Genomic DNA, 22,500 nt, shown 5'->3' with positions numbered 1-22,500 from the left:
AATAATAGTTTTATTTCCTGTAAAACTGTATGCGTGCCGTACCTCTCAAGTGTTAAATGTTACTTTGGTGCTTTGACGTGTCATCCTCTTTGCTGTAATTTTGTGCCACATGTTTCACACACACACACACACACACACCACATAGTACGTTTGTTATCTTCGGTCATTTATCTTTTTGTCCGTGCGTGTTTTTCGTCTTTGGTTATTTATCAGTCTCATGGTATTTTCAAGGTTTTTTTATTGTTTTCTTTAATAATAATAATAATAATAATAATAATAATAATAATAATAATAATGATGATGATTAATGATTAATGATTACCTTGTACTTCAAAAATAAAAGTATAAGCACAGTTTCTTGATATTTTTTAATGATTCTTTGGTTGGTTTACTTAATAATAATAGTAATACAATAACAGTAATAATAATCAGTGATTACCTTGTACACCAAAAATAAAAGTAGAAAACACAGTATGAATATATCCGATTGTAGATCAGAGTTCAGCAAAGCTCCCGAAAGAAGTAGGCTAGTTTACCTTTTGACTCTCGTAGTACATTGCAGTAAACCTTTACTTTCTCTTATTTCCTATATTAATATGGCAAGTTAATCTACCACTCCGTCTCCATTAACTCTTGTTAAGCATTTTCAAAAACGAAATAGTAATCAGATTACCGTGTCGACTACACATTGAGAAAATTCGTCAAAATTCGTCCAAAAAAATGGGGCTTATTTACGAGAATGATAAAGAGAAAATAAATCAAATCATTCATGACACGTGGTAAGGGGGTATGATACTGTAGTGCCATGTCCTCTGATGATGACAAGTTGAGCAGCAATGGCATGGGAGAAAAATCATCGTACACCTGACAACATTCGATGACTTAGTTAACGCGTCCTTTTGGACACATGGGAGAACAAAATAGAAACCGTATCGAATCCCTCCTGTAATTTCTGGAGGTGCCTACCTGCCTTACGTTATAATTCCAAAGAAAATTCAAGCTTTCTGTATGAAAGTCACTGAACATTCGGTAGGTCATCTCCATTGTTCGTATGAATCAGTATATTAACAGTATCTCCAGTACTAAAAAAGGTCCATTCTTCGTGTTTGTCTTGAATGGTTAAGGGAAAAAAAAGGTAGTTAAAATGAATAAAAAGGGAAGACTCTTAGACTGCTAGTTTCCATTTTAATTGCTCTTTTAGATGCGTTGTAGTTTTGTTTTTTATTTTTAAGTAAACTTTGTCACTTTTGTTTAGTTCATCTGAAGAGGACCTTATTGAAGGTCGAAGGCTCCTGTAATTATATTTGTTCACTTAAACTTTGCTGCATAGCACAGTGGCTTTTTTTTTTTTTTTTTTTTTTTTAACGGTATGCCTACGAAGTAGCGAGAAAATCACACATTTTAACAGTTTATATTCAGGAGATGCATCCTATTCATATGGGGAACAAGCCCACGGGGCCATCGACTTGAAATTCAAGCTTCCAAAGAACATGTTGGTTCCAACCTCCCACCACCATCCCCCACACCGCGGCAGTAACTGATCATGATGCTGAGCCTGTGGTTTTTTTTTCCCTTCCCCGGGGGAGGCTCGAACTCATTTCCCTTCCCCGGGAGAGGCTCGAACTCATTTCCCTTCCCCGGGGGAGGCTCGACTCATTTCCCTTCCCCGGGAGAAGCTCGAACTCATTTCCCTTCCCCAGGGAGAAGCTTCGAACTCATTTCCCTTCCCCGGGGAGGCTCGAACTCATTTCCCTTCCCCGGGAGAAGCTCGAACTCATTTCCCTTCCCCGGGAGAAGCTCGAACTATTTCCCTTCCCCGGGGGATGCTCGAACTCATCCCATTCCCTCCCCGGGAGAGGCTCGAACTCATTTCCCTTCCCCGGGGAGGCTCGAACTCATTTCCCTTCCCCCGGGAGAAGCTCGAACTCATTTCCCTTCCCTCCCCGGGAGCTCGAACTCATTTCCCTCCCGGGGGAGGCTCGACTCATTTCCCTTCCCCGGGAGAAGCTCGAACTCATTTCCCTTCCCCGGGAGAAGCTCGAACTCATTTCCCTTCCCGGGGGAGGCTCGAACTCATTTCCCTTCCCCGGGAGAACTCGAACTCATTTCCTTCCCCGAAGGCGGCTCGAACTTCATTTCTTCCCCGGATAGGCTCGAACTCACGACATCTAATTGGTATAATAGTCTACTTTGAATACAAAAGAGGAATGAGACATTCACTTAAGATATGGCTGCGGCTTTGGTTTAGAGGTGGGTTGATTGACTTCGGTGTCTGAATCGCTTTTGTCAGACGGCGCATGCATGGGCTTCGAGTGTGTAGCATTCTGCTATTCACTGGAACTCGCGGGTGTTACAAATGACCTGAAAGCTGATTAGCAAAACCTCCTGGTGCCTGGTGGAGCGGCTGAAACCTGGATCTGAAGTCTTCTTCTAGTCTCCCATATATGTGTGTGTGTATATATATATATATATATATATATATATATATTATATATATATATATATATATGATATATATTGGGAAAGAGAGAGAGAGAGAGAGAGAGTGATGAAGAGAGAGACGAGAGAGAGAGAGAGAAAAGAATTTAGAGTTTCCGCTGGTCACATCATTTGTTGTATATGTATTTTTAAATAACTCCTTGTAATCTTTTTAACGTTATCATTTCCTCACACCTTTTGGATTTGCTTATCGCTGCAAGCCATAAATCCAAACAGGAAATAAATAGAGAAACCCCTCCGTTCCTTGGGGAGGTTCGAACACACGCACAGTTGTGAGAGTGACGTTCCCTATCACCCATCTAAACTGGGCCTATAGGTTGAACGCACCCCGCCACGGAAGGAAAGGCTCGTTCATTCATTTCCAATCTGGATTTATGACTTGGAGTGATGAGCTTCTCCAAAATGTGGGAGGAAGCCGAGAAGATAAGTTGTAACTGTGACTTTAAAGAATACATATATCTGGCACATAAGAAGATGTATTTTACGGGGCTTCTGACAGCGCCACCTACCCTACGGCGTCCTAGGGCGTCCAAGGGGCTTCTTAGTCCTTTTAGGAGCTTCTAGGGGTCTCCCATGGAGCCAAGGATGCCTCAGAATTCCTCAGAAGGCCATAGAACCCTAGGAATCCTTCTATATATATATATATATATATATATATATATATATATATATATATATATATATATATATATATATATAGAAGGCCGGAGAATTGAATCCTCTAGCTAGAAATACGAGTGTGTAAAAATGTTTTTTAGACTGAATGTTGAAGCCTGAAGGGAATTCTGCCTTCAGAAACAGCTGCCACTACAGTGATTTGATGACACTGTAAACACTTGCATCCTTGTGTACACTTCTAGTTCCTTTTAGACTTCGTTCCATTCAGGACCAATATGTGTTGAGATTTTAATTAATCATGTTTGTTTTTCAGTGGATAAGCATATATGAGCACCTCAGTGGCGTGAGCGGTATGGTCTTAGCCTGCCACCTCGGTGGCCGCGAGTTCGATTCTCGGACATTCCGCTGAGGGGTTAGAGATGTGTATTTCTGGTGATAGAAGTTCACTCTCGACGTGGCTCGGAAGTCACGTAAAGCCGTTGGTCCCGTTGCTGAATAACCACAGGTTCCATGCAACGTAAAAACACCATACAATCAAACAAATAAGCATATTTGGTTAACTGCAGTAACACATCATTACGTACTCTTATTACGCCATGTCTAGGACTCTCGTTCTGATCAAAATTGCTCTATAAATAAAATAGTTAATCACGATTAAGTATATTTTATTCCTCAAATTTCAGCAGAGTAAAAGCCCGTGAACAATGTCTAAAAAGAAGAAAAAAAAAAGCAAACTGTGGGGTAACCAGTATAAAGGTAAAGAAGCATTAAAAAAATATTCTGGAAATAATAATGCAAAACTTACTTGCAAGTAATGATAGGGAGATGGAACTATTAGAAAATTTAATGAACTGCAAACAGGGGCAAATCCAATTTGACCGCCATCAGTCAAAGAGTTGGGGGTTGACACCACCCAAACAAACGTGGATAGCTATCTGTGTTTATATAATACACATGTTAGAACAGACATGCTGATTATTTGAAGACTTGCATTTTTTTTTCTCTCTGCCTTTTAAAACCGAGGAGATGGCGGTTAATTTTCATAAGCGGACTGATCAGGACTGCCGCCGCGTGGAAAGCCGTTAAGAGCGTCCTACAGGGGCAGTGAATTCCCAGCCAAGAGGAAGAATTAACAGGCACAAGGCGTAACCCTAAGCGCTTACGAAAGATCATCAGACGGAGATTGATTATAAGATGCTTGGGTGTCTGGAACGAACTTTCACTTTATAGGACGGATCTCAACTGTTGATTCATGGCCAGGTCGCACGCCTACGAGGGCTGAACGGAAGTTCAAAATAAACTCAGATATTATTCCGATTTTAATCGAAAGAATGGCATTTTAATCCCGAAAATGAAAGATTTAGTTTGTTTTTTAAGAATATTTTCAGTGTTCGTAATATTATATATATATATATATATATATATATATATATATATATATATATATATATATATAATGTGAGTGCGTTTGTACCATATATACATCGATGACAATAATAGCGCGGTTACGTGTCCGGGGGCTTTAATGTGTAACCGTTTTACTCAACACTCCGGAGAGGCTGTGACATCATGGGTGCGCGGCGCGCCACTATTAGGCGTATGGAGTTTTTTTTCCGCAAGTTAGATAGGTTATAAGTTTGTTTTAAGCTAAGAAATGGCTTTAGTGGCTGTAAGACATTTTTATTTTCAGTTTCCAATATACATGATTTACTTTACGGAATAGTCAACGGGAAATGTCAGTGAATATGTCACCAGTGAGCCTATAATTATAGTTTACTATACCTAACTAATTGATATTCCCTTTCTCTTCTTTTGTACCTTATCCCATGGTTTTTTTCATATTTTTTTCTTAGCAGCATTATATATATTAAATCGCATAGTCATATTCAGGTACCGCATTTACCACATTATGAAGAAATTGCTTATTTTGAAAAAAAAAAAAAAAAATTAATTTCATTCATAAGGTCTATCCATTTTTCCCAGGCCTTTCCCCCCCAATCGCAGGATATTTGCAGACCAAATTTTGCTGAATATACCGTCCCATATAGCATAAAGACTCTTCCTTAATAGCATCATGGGTTTATATATATATATATATATTATATTATATATATATATATATATCTAGTATATATATTATCTGAAATTTCCAAACTGACCGCAGCATCGCTTTTTTTCATTTTTAACATCATTCGAAGGCACTTTATCCCTAGTTGGCATTTGACCAGATACACAGAGAGAATCGTCCTTTTCTGAGAAAGCGTTATTGTTTGTATGGTGTTTTTACATTGCACGGAACCTGTGGTTATTCAGCAACGGGACCAACGGCTTGACGTGACTTCCGAACCCGCGTCGAGAGCGTGAACCTTCTATCACCAGAAAATACACTTATCTTCACTCCTCAATGGAATGGCCGAGAATCGAACCAGAGACCACGGAGGTGGGACGCAAACACCATATCAACCACGCCACCAAGGCGCTTTGGTTTGATTCGTTGCTCAATGATCAGCGATGTCCAACATGTTAGTTATTGACTAGGGTTGAAATCCCGGTGTGGGAATTGAAAAGGGACACCTGTAAACACTTCATGCCATGGCACTAGGACACACTAGAGCCGAGATCATCTGTGGGTGAACGGAGTTGGGCTCGCAACCTCATCCCAGATGCCAGAACTGTAGCTAACAAAGGGAATGGAAGCACAACAGGTCACTCGTTCTTCTCTAATAAATATCTTATATATATCTGTATATATATATATATAATATATATTAATATATATATATATATATATATATATATATATATCAATAGGAGGATCCACCGTAATTTTCTTGTTTATGCTGATGAAATATATTTGTGGAAATATTTACAAAATATATTTCATCTGGATAAACGGATATTACTGTGGATCCTATTGATTTCTTAGAAGCATGATACGTTGTTTTTATATTTTATATATGTATATATGTATATATATATATATATATATATTTACTACATCTATGTGTATATTTATAAATATATACACATACTTTATATTATGTATTGTACATATGTGAATTTTTATCACATCACCGTGGTTCATATACATGCATTAAGCTACAAATGTCCTTTAAAAATATATATATATATATATATATATATATATATATTATATATATATATATATATATATATATATATATATATAAATTTCCATGTTGGCATGATCTGTTTACCCTACGACCTCCCAGAGGACATCTTTCGATTTAACAAAAAAATAATAATAATTACTCACGTTTCCACATGGTTCTTGTCAAGATCACCATGTCTGCGCAGAATCTTTGGAACGAAGGACCCGAGATGATCAGCTGACACAGACTTTCTCCTCTTCTTCCATTCAGGGTGGGAGAATGATGAACAATATCCCCCGACAACTAAAAACGCACTCTTCCTTTCTCGCCTGAGACCGACTGAACTGCTCTGCGTCCGTAGTACTCCACTATCCTTGGCGCGAGTAAGAAAAACACTGGCTAGTCACTGCAACTGCCGCGCTGAGTCTAAACTCTAATGCTCTCTCTCTCTCTCTCTCTCTCTCTCTCTCTCTCTCTCTCTCTAGCCGATGCTCACTGCTTCAGCTGCCGCCTGCTTTTGCCGGCTTGTTTCGCTGTTTCTCTTTTTACCACAATTGCTGCGTTTTGCTGCTGCACTTTGCACCTAAATTGTTGCCTTTTGTCTTTTACGTTTTCTTAAGCAATCACTGAAGTTGCTGCTGTTACGGTTTTCATGTCTTGATTTTGCCGCTTTTTATGCGGCGGGGTTGTGGCCTACGCGCTACATCCAGACCTTGAGCAGTTTCCGAATTCTTTAAGCTCTTTTTGGAACACTTTTACTCTCTCTCTCTCTCTCTCTCTCTCTCTCTCTCTCTCTCTCTCTCTCTCACTACGGTTATTCACATATCCTACTCAAAATTCCTTTAAATTTTTTTTATTAAACACTTCAGTGATGACTAGTCAACTCATTTTTCCTTTGGTTTAAAAAAAATTACCTTTATCATTATTCTCTCTTTGTCCAACACTTTAATAATATCGTGTTCTCTCTACTTACGTTTCATGGTTACGTCGCCTCAAGAGAAGGACAAATAGTTGCGGCCGCTGGAGGGTTTTTCGTCTTTTTTTTAGCGACTGTCTAAGATTTATTTCATTTCATTATAATAATATAATAGTAATAATCCATCGAGATATCAACTCTTCACGTTTCAACTCAGCAATGGTAATCTTTTGAATTGTATATATACGCCGAAGTATCATTTCCGTTACAACGCTAAAGGTTAATGCTGCCGGCAACATGTGTGCACCGTACCAGCATTCGTAGACCGCGAAAAAAATTAAGTTTTGTCAGTCATGATGATGATGTTCAGATGTAGAGAATTATTAAAAAAAAATGTTAAAGATTTGGAGATAATTTTGAAAGAGCCTTTATCTGTGAAAGACAAGAGTAAAACAGTTGAATTTCTCTCTCTCTCTCTCTCTCTCTCTCTCTCTCTCTCTATATATATATATATATATATATATATATTATATATATATATTATATTATATAAATTTATGATCTATATATATAGATATATATATATATATATTATTTTTATATATTATATATAATTGTATTATATTATAATAAAAATAAATAAATATATAATATAAAATATTATAAATAATAAAGTCGTTCCACGTCAAGATTCATGCAGTCTTGTTGTGTATATTATATATATTATATATATATATATATATATATATATATATATATATATATATATATATCAATAATGATCACATCACCGTGATTGATATAAATTATTCGAGCTACAAGTGGCCTTTAATATCTAATTCGCTCTACCTTGTAATTGATATATTTTCATATATGTAAACCGAAGGGGAATTTTTTAGTTGATAATAATTTCGTCCTCTCGTGGGATCGAACCTCCGTCCACCAAGTTGGTCGGGAAAGATTTTCATAGCGAGGCCCCTCCCTCCCCCCTTAAACGGCTCGATAAAACTCAGCCTATAGTTAAACTGTGATATCATCATGGTCTTTATAAATTAGGGCGATTTATCTGGTTATTAAAAAAAATTCCGGTAATTTCGACAGAGTGGAAATTTTGACAGAGTGGAAAGGCTACATTAAGTACCAAAACCATTTGCTGTTACACTGTGTAAATTATTTCGCAGCCTGAATAACGTATATATGAGCAGGATATGAAGGAGTGAGAAAATGCTGGGTTATAAGGACTTCTTCTATACTGAGCAATGACAGCCTGGTACAGTTACAAAAAGACTTCTTCTATACTGAGCAATGACAGCCTGGTACAGTTACAAAAAGACTTCTTCTATACTGAGCAATGATACATCCTGGACAGTTACAAAGACTTCTTCTATACTGAGCAATGACAGCCTGGTACATTTACAAAAAGACTTCTTCTATACTGAGCAATGACAGCCTGGTACAGTTACAAAAACCGAAAGAAATATGACGGTCATGCAGGTAGCCCATTACCTGATTGGAAAAGATGATGAACCAAATCGAATGGTAAATCAAGCAGAGTTACACAGTAGGGGAGCTATATTATTCCTTCCGTAACCTCTTAGTGTTCGAGGAGTTCAAATCTAACTCAGGAATATGAAATGAACGGTGATCTCTTATTTTATTCATGGTTACACTAATGTTGTTTGAGATTAACCTAGCCTTGTGCCTGCACGGGCTCTTGCTCCTAGAGCAGCCCGTAGGACACTAATAGCACGTATCTAATGCAAGCAGATGCTTTTGACGTCATTAATCTCTTCCACAAGTGTTATAGTATTCATAAATATAAGGTCTTCCAGCAACTGCTGTAGGAACAATGTAATTTTACTCTTAAAATTGTATTTGTCTACGTGGTTTTTTTTCGACGCATTTTCCATACCTGACTGAAATTTCTCATTTTTAAGGATGTTAAGTAGGACCTAGACTTTGTTGCCTTGTCACGTGCAAATGCTGCTCATTTTGAAGGATAATTATAGCTATACTTTCTGAAATTTACCCGACAGCCAAGAGCTATTCGTTGCCACCAATGTAAATTAAGAGTTCATAAAGTGTAAAACTTAATGGGGGATTTTAGCCGGCATTAGTTCTTTATATGAGACGGAGAGTTAAGGCACCGAATAGTTCATTGTGAAAAGACGGATAATTTTCCCGTTAAAAATGTCATTTTGATGAAACGATTTAGTAGTAATTGGAAAAATCGGATCTGTTCGAGAGAGTGTGACTCTCAAGGCTTTTTTTAACCCAGTATGAGTGCACCTTTTCGACCTGTTTAGTGGAAACCCATAAAAACATAAAAGCTGTAAATATCATAAATATAATGACTCCGAAGAAATATTAGTCATAGATGATGACCCCCGAACTTTGCGGGGGTTGGGGGGATCATTTTTAGGAATGATCCGGAAAATCAAGAGACGTTGCCATAGCGCCTCAGTGGCGTGGTTGGTGGGGAGTAGGCGTACCACCTCGGTGGCCGCAAGTTCGATTCTCGGGCATTCTATTGAGGTGGAAGAGATGTGTATTTCTGGTGATAGGAGTTCACTCTCGACGTGGTTCGGAAGTCACGTAAAGCCGTTGGTCCCGTTGCTGAATAACCACTGGTTCCATGCAACGTAAAGACACCATAAAAAAAAAAACAGACGTTGCCAACCCAATCGAACCAGACGGAAGTGGGGATATCATTCCTATTGATGTTTTCCTCGTGTGTTCACCACTTGATATGAAGTGTATGGAGCCAAGCTAGTCAGTGAAACAGCCACTGATTGAAGGTAAGAAACTGAGAGCTAAATAGCTGGCAGAACGTGGAAGTGATGCAAATTGTGTTATGTGGGGCAAAACACATAGAGTGAAGCCTTTCAGGATTCTAGTAGGAAACAAATTACCAGCTCAGTTCGTGAATTATTCAGCAGCTTTCAGAGGTTTTCCTACAAAGACAGACTGTGACGTCAGTTGTTTCTCCTCCTATCAGTCCGGAAAAAGTCCGGAAAACACTTTTGGAAGAGTTCTCGGATAAATTTCTTTATATATGTTGGAAGTGTTCTTTGATACATTTTTGTTATATATGTCGATGTTTGTCGGCAAACAGGAGCATGTCTGTTTTTTTCCAAGGGATCACGTGATTCTACTTGAAGAACTAAATATTTCAAAATTAACAGTAGCTTTTGTTTTATCCGCTGTGCTTGGACACGTAAGACGCCTTTGCTTTGGCTGCTGTTGGTGCTGCATTTGTCCCCCGAAAAATATCTTTTTGTTGAAAAAAATGTACTGACTAAGGTTTCTGTGTTGCTGTAGGTAATTACTTCTTTAAATCTCTGTGCTAGACTTAATGTGGTTGGAAAGTCCTCGCGTAACATTTTTACACGAATATAAATGCCACAGTCCTCCGCAGGCATTCCTTTGAGGGAAACCAGCCAGGGGCGTCAATTGTGGGGGTGGGCTTGGGGGAACTTGCTCCCATCAGGACACTGATGCCCCCCCCCCCCCCCCCCACCCCCCCCCCCCCCCAACTTGGTTTGCCTCCGTGTGCAGACAATTTTTCGAAAGGCAATTGTTCGAAAAGTTTTTTTTTTTTTTTCCCGAAAACCAAATATTCGAAAACAATAATTCGAATATGTAATCGTTTGAATTTACAATTGATCGAAATAAAAAGTATTCGAATAAGCAGTTTTTCGAAATATTGTTCGAATCCACAACTAGCGTCGACTTGTTGAAAAAAGCCCGACGGCAGTTTTGTATGTTCTCTCTCTCTCTCTCTCTCTCTCTCTCTCTCTCTCTCTCTCTCTCTCTCAGTGTAGTTATTGGAAAACCAACTCAATTGCATTGTTTGTATTTTAAATACCTTAAATACAAAATGAATAAACAAAAATAAACCGTTAACAAATCCTTAAAAACCTTAAAGTATCCATTGTTATTTTGGACGGTTTCCTCTTTAGTAGAGCAGCTCTTAAACCCTATGATGGCTGAGTTCGTTCAAAGTGAACAAGGAAGCCCATGTTATTAGTGAATAGACATTTATTTGTTAAATACAAGCATATACAAGATAAAATTTGCAAATGACTGTAAATGTCGCGCTTTAACAGTAAGAAAATGTTACCGCTTCTGAAGAACATAATCTTGCAGGTGATCCAACTGGCGTAGAAGTGCGGAGGTATATTGACAAAGTGAAAGACGATGCAAAAGGTACACGTGACTCCCCTCATTCTATAATTGCAAATGCATTTTCGGATCTTAGCGCATCTGGAGCTCAGGGATTGCCAACCGTCAACAGTATTAAGCGCTCAATTAGAAGGGTTCGCTCAGAAGAAAATCGCGGAGTCTCTACACCCTATCATAGGAAGGATATAGTATTCCCAGTCGAGTAGTAGTATATGAAGACTTTCAAGAATAAAAATTTTTCTTCTTTTTGACTCTGGTCAGGAAGAAGAGAGTTTTCGTTCAAAATTCGACTGCTATTAGCACTGGCATTCATCCCAGAAGGAAGTCATTGAAACTTTTGAAAATTTAGTAGAAGAGATTTTTTCTTCACCTGAATGACTTCCGGTAATAGATTGTTTTGAAGATAAATTGTGCAAAGACATGTTAAGAAAACTAATAAATTTAAACTAAATTAATCGTTTATTAACATTAATCCGATTCTATATGGTTAGATAAAGTACGTTATAGATTCGAACAATATTAATTTCGAACAACTGCTTATTCGAATATTTTGTATTTCGATCAATTGCAAATTCGAACAATTACATATTCGAACTATTGTTTTCTAAAAAAAACTTTTCGAACAATTGCCTTTCGAATAATGGGTTTTCGAAAAATTGTCCGCAAATCGTTTGCCCCCTAGCCTTTGAAATAATTAATAATAATAAAATCAATTCCAAGGTTGTGTGTGTGTGTGTGTTTCGGGATGAAGACTGAGGGTATATGTAGCACACCTGTTTTGCTGCTTTATTAATTCAATATAGCTCTTATATGGCCTCAAACTGCTTACAAATTTCCAAAACTCTCGGGGAGTTTACAGCCCTCCCCCATCCCTCACCTGATAAGGCTTGCTTCGCTCTCCACCCCACCCATACCATAAGTTCCAATTCTTTGCCCCCCCACCCCAAAGAAATTGAAATGACTCCACTAACAGAAACCGTAGTAAAGAATTTTTTTTAATATTTTCAGATTACAATCAACTGCTTTTTGAAAGTAGGTTTCCACTCACTTATGTCCATAGCATATATCTAAAATGGGTTAAATCCTTCCTAGGTAGGTTAGTGTCCAATTTCTAGAGCAGCACGAAAGATCAAAGACGGCATCAGGACAGTCCACCATTGTGCAGTCCGTTCTCATCTTATGTCTATGGGGAAGACAGAGAAGCTTGCGAATCTAATTGGATAAGGAGCGATATACTATTCCTTTCTAAACAACATGACTTGATCAAAAACACAAAGGAACAGATCATTCCGGCATGGAGACACATTCAACAACTGCATTTGTAAAAATCATTACCCTCTGTAGATTGCAAAAATTACCACATCCAGCAAGAACCCTGAGGATTGCGCAATAGAAGAAGGACTGTGACACCTTGAAGTGAAGCAGATTTGCACTGACTGGCTTTGAGAATGTGCCCCCTCTTTTATATCTGGACTCGGCAATGTGGTAGCCTGAAGTTCAAGCCCCGCCCACTGCTTATAGGTTTCAGTGGCAGAATACGACCATACTCTCCCGATGAACTACTATAGTAGATTCACATCAACCGTGCATTTGATGTCTTGGCCAGTCCCTTACGACTCTGATTGGCTGTTGATAAGCCAGTCACAGGGCTGGAAACTCTCAGTCTCTCTCGATAGTTCACATGGGTAAGATCTATGTTCCACCTCTCCTGAGGTATACGTCTTTCAGGAGAGGTGAACGTATATCCATCCTATGTGAACTCTCTCGAGAGAAACTGAGAATTTCCAGCCTTGTGACTGGCATATCAACAGCCAATCAGGAGCGTCGTAAGGGACTGGCCTAGACATCAAATGCACGGTTGATGTGAATCTACTATAGAAGGTATTGGTAGCTTTAGCCCACAAACCCTACCTGCCTGGTTTCCCCTGAATGTCCCTTGCTTATGGTGTTTATGAGCTACTTCAAACTGAGAGTATTGGGTTTTGTACAGCTATGTATGTGACAGGGCTCAGATTGCGTACTTAATATTATTGAGCAGTATAAAGGGTTACTGACAAAAACAACGCCGAAAACGGAAATAGTCTTTTGCTTGTAGGAGACCTTTTTGTAGATATATTATCAAGTGTAACAGTCCCAACGTTAAATGTGATGGAAATAGTAATGGCACACATATACGTAGTTCATGGAATGACAAGCTGTAAGCAATTAGCTCTCTGGTGATCATTTATATTTCAAGTTCGACTTGTTAAGGGAGAAGTAACTTTTTACCAGTGTTGTGGTATTAAAAAATCTGATTTAAAAAATTAACAATCTTTATTAAAGGCACATTTCAACTTGAGATATTTCCACTCAAATTTTTCCCAGAATGCTTTGCTCTGTAAGGCACAAGATAGAACCTTTTTTTTTTCTGCAGCTGTGAAAATTGTCCTGGAATCACCTATCGATGTGGGGGTAATTGCATTAACAGCTTGCTTGCAGTGTATTGAAGCACCGTTGATCTGACTAGAAGCAAGTCGTCGTGGGCAATAAAAGTTCCCGAACCTTGCAAAACAGTATCTCTGTAGTGTTGGAGTTCAAAAGATTCACGAATATTCCAGTTTTGTCGTCCATTGATGAACGTCAAATGATGTAATGAAATTTTCGTATTCCGACTAGCGGCACTTGGATTATTTTCTCAGGGTAGGTCCGTATTTTATGATCCCCGCCCACGCCGTTTTTTTAACCTTTTCACTAGCGCCTATTAAAAAACTCACTGGCCCCACAAATAGTCTTCGCGATAGTTTTTTTGTATAAAGTGTTTTCTCGGCTTGGACGTGCTTGACGCCGGCGGCTTTGGCAACGAGCCCCGTCATGTACACGTCTTCCAGCCACAAGAACGGCGTGTATGGAGTGTACTCCAGGAGTTTGTCGATGGCGTTCCGCCCCACGATGTACGCTGGCCCCAGCACGAAGGGCGGGTATCTGTCCGGCGGGTATTCCTCCTGCAATGAAAAAATGAATTGCGCAAACATTAGATACGAAGAACGCGCTTCATACATGTCAGGATGAGGACTTAATTATCAATAGCTATGCAACGGTAGAATATGAAATGGCAACTCTCTCTCTCTCTCTCTCTCTCAACTGGCAGAGTTGATAGCTATGCAAAAGTTTATCGTATACGTAGAATATGGAATGGGATATCTCTCTCTCTCTCTCTCTCTCTCTCTCTCTCTCTCTCTCTCTCTCTCTCTCTCAACTGGCAGAGTTGTTGAGCTTCTAAATAATTGTTCTGTATCATGAAGAGTGGTAAATTTCTGCATAATCCAACAGGTCCAGTTTATTGAGGTTATGGTTTATGATTAAGAAGTCTCAAACTGTTGGTCATGATGCAGTTATAGGAACCGCCCCCCACCGCCTCCTTTTTTTATTTGGCAGGGGTGGGGTCTCAATATCTCTACAGAATCACCTTGACCAAAATCATCATATATCATGGATGACTAGTCTTTACTAGGAAACAAATGTTCAGGCCAGTTCCTTTTTAGAAAGAGGGTATAATGAGGTTTTCCGACTGTTCAGAAGGTCATAGGGTGAAATCGAAGACTAAGAGTTTCTTCGTATATGTTGTCAGAAGGCTTAATAATGATCCTGAAGATAAAGAAGTCAATTTATCCTGTGCTATTTAATACTATGTTCACTGTGACGTTGTAGTGATAAAGGCAAGGTTAATAGTTTGTTTTATGTGTATGAGGATAAACATCAAGAGAAATGAGGACAATATCATTCATTTCCAATATTATTATTATTATTATTATTATTATTATTATTATTATTATTATTATATTATTATTATTATATTAATTATTATTATTCAGGAGATGAAACTTATTCTTATGGAGCAAGCCCACAGGGGTCCATTGACATGAAATTTCAGCTTCCAAAGAATCTGGTGTTCATTAGGAAGAAGTAAGACGAGGCAAAGGAAAATACAGAAGATGCCCCATTTATTTTAAAAAATCGATTAATAAACTTACAAAAGTATTAGGGTGGTAGCATGTTGTATACACCTTCGCTTGAACGTCATAATTTTAGGAAATTTACGTATGTCCAGGCAGCGCCTCAGTGGCGTGATCGGTATGGTCTTGGCCTGCCACCTCGGTGGCTGCGAGTTCGATTCTTGGGCATTCCACTGAGGGGGTTAGAGATGTGTATTTCTGGTGATAGAGGTTCACTCTCGACATGGTTCGGAAGTCGCCTAAAGCCGTAGAAACACCATACAAACAAACCAACAAATGGACGTTCCGGCATTAGTCATTTTCTGGGAACCCGGATATGTCATGTCGTTGAGGATTACGTAGGACTCTATATATAACGCCAAACGATCAGCCAACACAAGAGTGGTTGAAAGTAATAGTGAAATTAAGTATCTGATAGGTGTGAGAGATGTGTATTTCCGGTGATAGAAGTTCACTCTCGACGTGGTTCGGAAGTCACGTAAAGCCGTTGATCCCGTTGCTGTATAACCACTGGTTCCATGCAACGTAAAAACATCACACAAACAAACAATTAAGGATATCTGGTCCCTTTTTATTAGCAGGCATGGATGGTCCCATTTTGTCATGTGCTGGATGAGAGAAGAAACTAATATTCGGTGATAGCCTGTATATTGCATTCATTATACACGTTGCATTATTACGTATGATGCATTTTATATGCAATATGCTTTTACCTACAGTTTTCATCCAGTATGTACAATTTAGCCAATGCAGACATTGCATTCAGTATGTACATTTTATTCAATACAGCCATTGCATTCAGTATATATATTTTATTCAATATGAACATTGCATTCATTAGATTTATTTATTCAATACAGACATTGCATTCAGTATATACATTTTATTCAATACAGACGTTGCATTCAGTATATACATTTTATTCAATACAGACATTGCATTCAGTATATACATTTTATTCAATATAAACATTGCATTCGGTATTTGCATTTTATTCAATACAAACATTGCATTCGGGATTTGTATTTTATTCAATACAAACATTGCATTCAGGATGTATATTTTATTCAATAAAAGCAGTGCATTCGGAGCACCGTGCACTGCATGCAATACGCAACGCGTGCAAGGCTCGTAAGCCATCCCGTCCAAACGCTTCTGTGGATACGCACATGGCACTCGGTACGCACACAGCATTCAGGGTCTAACTTGCATTCATTGCACGTCGTTCTTTCTCCACACACGTTGTGTCTTCAACGCACATGAGTTGGCATCCGCCTTCTTGGTCTTGGAAATCCAGTTACGTCTTCCTCGATCTGGCCATTGGCTCCTGAGGGTCATCCTACTTTCTACTTTCAATCTACAACTCCCCCCCCCGCCCCCCCTCTCTCTCTCTCTCTCTCTCTCTCTCTCTCTCTCTCTCTCTCTCTCTCTCTCAACGTTTTACGTTTACGAAAACTGAATTGAATGTAGCATCTGCTTTGCATACGACGAACGTAAAAGGCGCTGCGGTTAATTAATGGTACCTGAAGTGTATCATTGTTATTAAAGATATAAACACTGGCAGTTCTGTTGGGATTATCTGTGCTGTTGACTTGGTTATTATCCTTATAACTTGATACGAAGCAGACAGTGGTATGTGTGCTAATCTTCATTAGTCTTTGCACAAGTAAAGCTCTCGTGTGCTAAGTGTATACAACTACCTACATATATGTAACTGCTGACATTTCTTTGACTTTGTGATCACGTTAAAGTCATAGTTGTTATAGTTATTAACGCTAGTCATTGGGCTATTTCGACTTTTATTCCTGAATCTTAGTAGTTGCCTTGTTTGATGAGGCTGTCCTCACCCTAAGCCTTATTTAGGATGTCTTATTTATGAATATATTAAATATAGTCAGTATATATTTGGTATATGGTGAGTGTATCGGATGTGGAGGCATACTAATCAGTTTAAACTTCGTAAACATTGTAAGCAAGATCATGAATTATCAGAAAGTTGTCCGTTATTCATTTTTCGAAAATTGTATTTTCATCTGAATTATGGGTAATCATTTATTCGCTCTCTGTAGGAGAAGGTTTCGTAGGGGGCCAAGTGCCATCAGTGCACCTCACGCAATGCGCTGTAGGCATTACTGAAGGTTCTTTGCAGCGTCCATTCGGTCACTAGCTGCAACCCCTCTCATTCCTTTTACTATACCCCCATGCGTATTAGCTTTCTTCCATTTTACCTTCCACCCTCTCCTCACAATTGTTTCGTAGTGCATCTGCTACGAGGTTTTCCTCCTGTTACACCTTTCAGATCTCTACTTTAAATCTCTCTTTCCGCACTGAATGACGTCATAGTTCCCAGCGCTTGGCTCTGGCCAAATTTTTATATTCCAGTCCAGTCTGTAGGAGTATGTCTATCACTGAGTGACTAAACATTTTGAACATGACTGGAAGAATATTTCCTAGTTAAGACTAGTTCATGAATAAAGGAGCATTTCCTGTCGTAAGGGCCATTGCGTTCACTTGATTTTGTATTCTGTAGACGATTCCATTTGTTATAACCCGACCTGGTGTACCAGATCGGGTTAATGAACCCATAACATAAGCTTTAAAATTTACTTGGTTGAGTTTTAATGACTTTCTCGTTATTTTTTAATATTGTTTAGCAATTTGTGAGTGCTAAGAGTTGTTAAGAGCTGTCCACATGTTGGAACTTCTAACAGATTTGTTAAGGGTTTACTCTTCAAGAATATCTAATTTAAATGTTTTCCTGATCAAAGAATGTTTTCTATTGTTAACCCGGAAATGTACCAAAATGATTTGTAATCGTACGTGATCATTTTATCCGTTCATATAACACCTCATCGTGACTGACGTTTCTGTATATATATATAGTATTTCTTGATATGCAGTCTTCTTGTGCATTTGTCATTTTTTCGTAATTAGTACTGATTAAATGTCGAAAAAAAGACGTTTGAAAATTTTATCAAGCTAGTGAAAGTATGTCCGAAACGTTTGAGATTTATTTGTAAAAAAAAAAAAATTAAAAGTTTTGACTTGATTCTGGGAAAATGTTTGAAATTGTACCATAGCAGTGAACAAAAATGCTGAAAAAGTCTGGGAAAAAATTTTAACCGTTTGACAAAATTGTGGAAAAACATTTGAGAAGTTCACCTTGGGGAATAAAAATGTGTGGAAAGTGAGATGCATTAGGAAAAATTTTTTTGAAAAGATTGTCACGTTTTGAAAACGTTTTTGAAAAGTTGCCATGTCAGGAAATAAAATGCTTGAAAATTTGATTGATATGTCAGTAAAAAAATATTTATATATTGGAAATTTCTGTCATGGTATCATTACGAAACTCCTTTGTGTTCTATGTAAAGGAAAACGTTTTTGGAAGGTTTACCATGTCAGTGAATAAAATGCGTGAAAATTTGATATCTCAGTAAAATAAAATAAAAATAAAAAATAAAAACACGTTGGAAATTTCTGTCATGGCGTCATTACGAAACTCCTTTGTGTTCTATGTAAAGGAAAACGTTTTTGGAAAGTTTGCCATGTCAGTGAATAAAATGCTTGAAAATTTGATATGTCAAAAAAAAAAAAAAGGAAATTTATGTCATGGCATCATTACGAAACTCCTTTGTGTTCTATGTAAAGGGAAACGTCGACCTCCGAAGGAGGGCCAGCTTACTTTAGTGACGACCCATTTCCCGTTTCTCATGGCCTTGTTGGTCACTCGCAGTCGACCGTGGATAGCATCGGGCGAAGGGTTCTCCCGGAACCGGTCGACTAAGTAGCGGTTGAGGGCGAAAGGGTTGACTACGTTGTCGTCGTCGATTTTGGCTATCCAGGGCACGTCCAGGCAATTGTACTTCACCCACGTCATCCAGGCTATGGTCTTGTAGGTGAGGTTCCTGCAATGGAAAGTGAATGAGTGGCATTGGATTGATTGGTTGTCTGTAAAAGTAATGATAATAAAAATAATAAAAATAAAAACAGTAATACTATACACATAAAAATAAGATAGTAACTTTCTGTAAAAGTAATGGTAATAAGAATAATAAAAATAAAAACAGTAATACTATACACATAAAAATAAGATAGTAATTTTCTGTAAAAGTAATGATAATAAAAATAATAAAAATAAAAAACAGTAATATTATACACAAAAATAAGATAGTAATTTCCTGTAAAAGTAATGATAATAAAAATAATAAAAATCAAAACAGCAATACAATAAACATAAAAATAAGATAGTCACAATAAAACTAAAAATAATAAAAATAAGAAGTGGCATTCGCTTGACTGGTTTTCTGTAAAAGTAATGATAATAAAAATAATACAAATAAAAACAGTAATACAATAAGAATAAAAAAGATAGTCATAATAAAAGTAAAAATAATGAAAATAAAAAGTGGCATTGGATTGACTGGTTTTCTGTAAAAGTAATGATAATAAAAATAATGAAAATAAATAAAAGCAGTAATACAATAAACAAAAATAAGATAGTCATAATAAACAAAATAAAAATGAAAATGAAAAAATAAAATTAATAGTGTCTCTTCGTTGTGGGTTTTATAAGCGGTACTTGTTTATAATCATTATTATTTCACTTCGATCTGCTTCGGCCGTTGACGTTTATAGCGCGAATGTCTTGTTGTTGTTGTTGTTGTTGTTGTTGTTTTTTTTTGTTTTTTTTTTGGCCAATACAAAATATATTTGGCTGAAATAGTCATTATTTTCAGTAAAACCTGTATTAATGAAGGTTTTCTTCCGGCACATAGTAACCTTAGGCTGCAGGACCTTATTATTAATATTATATTATACGAGCTGGGGCTGGTTGGCAACCCGGGGCTGCAGCTGTCTCCCACACCCTCCCCGATCCTCTACCTACACCCCCACCCGGGCGGACAAAAGGTTTGCAGGATGGAGTGTGAGCGTCTCCCATACTCTCCCCTTCCCCACACTACCCCGTACCACCCGGGGCGGACAAATCGGTTTGCAGCGGGTGGACAAACAAGATCAGTTCGTCTCTGATTTTATTATTATAGAGTATTATTCAAATGGAACAAGCCCTTGGGGGTGCGGGGCACTAGGTTGGAATTCAAGCTTCCAAAGAACGCGGTGCTCAATGGGTAGTACAGAGAGGGTATAGGGAAATAAAGAAAGAATAAATCTCACTTATTAAAAAGGCAGAATTAGATTAATAATCTGATAAATAGATAGAAATGCAATCAGGCGGGCCAGTGACTAAGGTGATGAAGATGCCGAATAACGGACCGAAATCCTTAAAAAAATAAATAAATAAAATAAAAATAAAAAAGATAAAATTAGTCGATTTTTCCTTCCTTGATTTTCGTGAATGAAATATTTCATTTCGGTGAATATATTTCACGTTGTATGTCTGTTATGAACTAAACCGCAGTCTCCCCGAGCCTTTCTCTACCGGATGATTTGATTTCTATTTGTAGGGATGGAAATAGATGAATGACATTCATTTTATCCGAAATCTGGGATCAAGAGAAAGCCTCTTCAAAGGGCCTCAGTGGCGTGATCGGTGTGATCTTTCCCTGCCACCTGGGTGCCCACGAGTTCGATTCTCGGGCATTCCACTGAGGTGTTAGAGATGTGTTTTTCTGGTGATAGAAGTTCACGCTCGACGTGGTTCGGAAGTCGCGTAAAGCCGTTGGCCCTGTTGCTGAATAACCACTGGTTCCATTCTACTTAAAAACACCAGACAAACGAACGAAAGCCTCTGAAAATGAACAGCGATTATATGTCGACTTCTTTGCAAATTGGTGTTCCAGTATTTTAATTTGTTCATCAGTGATGATGTTAACTAGTTTTCACTTTTAACTTTAAAACTTACGTGATCCGCATATCGTAGTGTTGTCTATAGTTTTATTCGTTTATTTATTTATTTATTTTTCATTCTACCAATCGTGTTCTATTTTTTTATTTGCGTTTTGGGTGAGCTTTCCTGGATAGTGACGCCGCCCCCCCCCCCCCCCCCCCCCCCCCCCCGCTCCCCCCCCCCCCCCTTCCCCCCCGCCCCCCTAAGGGATTTTTAGGGGTCGTTTTCTAGGACTAATATTTCCTTGGGGTCATTATTTTAATGATATCTACAGTCTTTTGTTTATGTTGTTGCGGTCATCCCCAACTGGCTAGTACTAAATACACCGCAAAGGGGTCGCTATGTAGGAAAGATCCCCATTTTTTGTATTCACGAGTTGAATGACTGCTGAAGTTATTGGCCCATGATAAACTGTATTTCTCAATATATTATTACTGAACTCTTCGGGCTGCGTGAGCCACATTCTTACATATTCTGCTTTGGTGTCACGTGAGCAACATTCCTTCAATATTCCCACTCATTTTTTGGGGGGAGCCACGAGAGTAGTCTTGATTTTTGGTGCCGTATGAACTATTGATTCTAATTTTTGGACACACTTTTGTTCTTCAAACATTCACTTATAAACCAGATCTTATTTTTCATGGCTTTGGCTGTGTAAAGTTGCCAAAGCCATGAAAAATAAGAATTGATTCTCATCATGACTGCCATCATGTAAGCTGCATTCCTGCATAATTTTTTCCCCATTGCAGAATATAATTCACGTTCCTCGGTATTATTGATAGTTTTGGGGTAAGTGAGACTATGTGCCACAGTGTTACTCATGGCTTTTGGGGCGAAAATGTGATAACTTTAAAAAAAAAATTCTCTAAAATCGGCCACATTCTTTCGTAAACAAAATCTTTCTGGTCAGGTTTGTCATTTATCATCGTCATCAAGTCAAAAAGCGTTCTGGGTAGTGTACGTGGCATGCATTTTTGGGGCATCGTAAAAGTAGTAATTATACTGAAAGGCTGCATTAAAACAAAGAAATTTTTGCTTACCAGTTTTCGACCATATCTGCCATTTGCTGTACACCTGCATGATGAGAACTGTCCTATATAGATCAGTTATTCCCAAACTTGACCGTACCAAGGACCCCAGATATGAGTAGTCGCAACCTAGGACCTCAGCCCAATCAAAAGTTATCATTACCATCCCGGGATACCCAGTACAACGTAACACATTTGATATTTGCATATCCTGCACACGACACTAGGATGATAGACAATCAGTGATGTATATGTTTTAATGTATTTTTTCGTGAGTTGAAAAAATATTAATTTCAATGTGTAG

General features: G+C 38.1%; 2 protein-coding genes across 7 annotated transcripts in view; both read right to left on the bottom strand.

Annotated features, from left to right (window-relative positions):
- The window catches only part of LOC135200796 (beta-1,3-galactosyltransferase 5-like), a 35,590-nt gene extending 28,931 nt beyond the window's left edge, over positions 1-6,659 (bottom strand). For both annotated transcript variants that reach the window (XM_064229443.1, XM_064229444.1), the window contains exon 1: positions 6,395-6,659. In XM_064229443.1, coding sequence (XP_064085513.1) covers positions 6,395-6,425 — 31 coding nt within the window. In that variant the 5' untranslated portion in view covers positions 6,426-6,659. The remainder of the gene's footprint in view (positions 1-6,394) is intronic.
- Positions 6,660-13,625: 6,966 nt separating this feature from the next.
- The window catches only part of LOC135200800 (beta-1,3-galactosyltransferase 5-like), a 75,285-nt gene continuing 66,410 nt past the window's right edge, over positions 13,626-22,500 (bottom strand). For all 5 annotated transcript variants that reach the window (XM_064229453.1, XM_064229452.1, XM_064229455.1 and 2 more), the window contains 2 exons: positions 19,006-19,228; positions 13,626-14,312 (listed from right to left, as the gene is read on the bottom strand). In XM_064229453.1, the coding sequence (XP_064085523.1) occupies positions 13,998-14,312; positions 19,006-19,228 (538 nt within the window). In that variant the 3' untranslated portion in view covers positions 13,626-13,997. The remainder of the gene's footprint in view (positions 14,313-19,005; positions 19,229-22,500) is intronic.

Source organism: Macrobrachium nipponense, chromosome 27 (assembly GCF_015104395.2).
Source record: "Macrobrachium nipponense isolate FS-2020 chromosome 27, ASM1510439v2, whole genome shotgun sequence".
NCBI classification, from domain to species: Eukaryota; Metazoa; Arthropoda; class Malacostraca; order Decapoda; family Palaemonidae; genus Macrobrachium; species Macrobrachium nipponense.
This window is presented reverse-complemented; position numbering and strand designations above follow the sequence as displayed.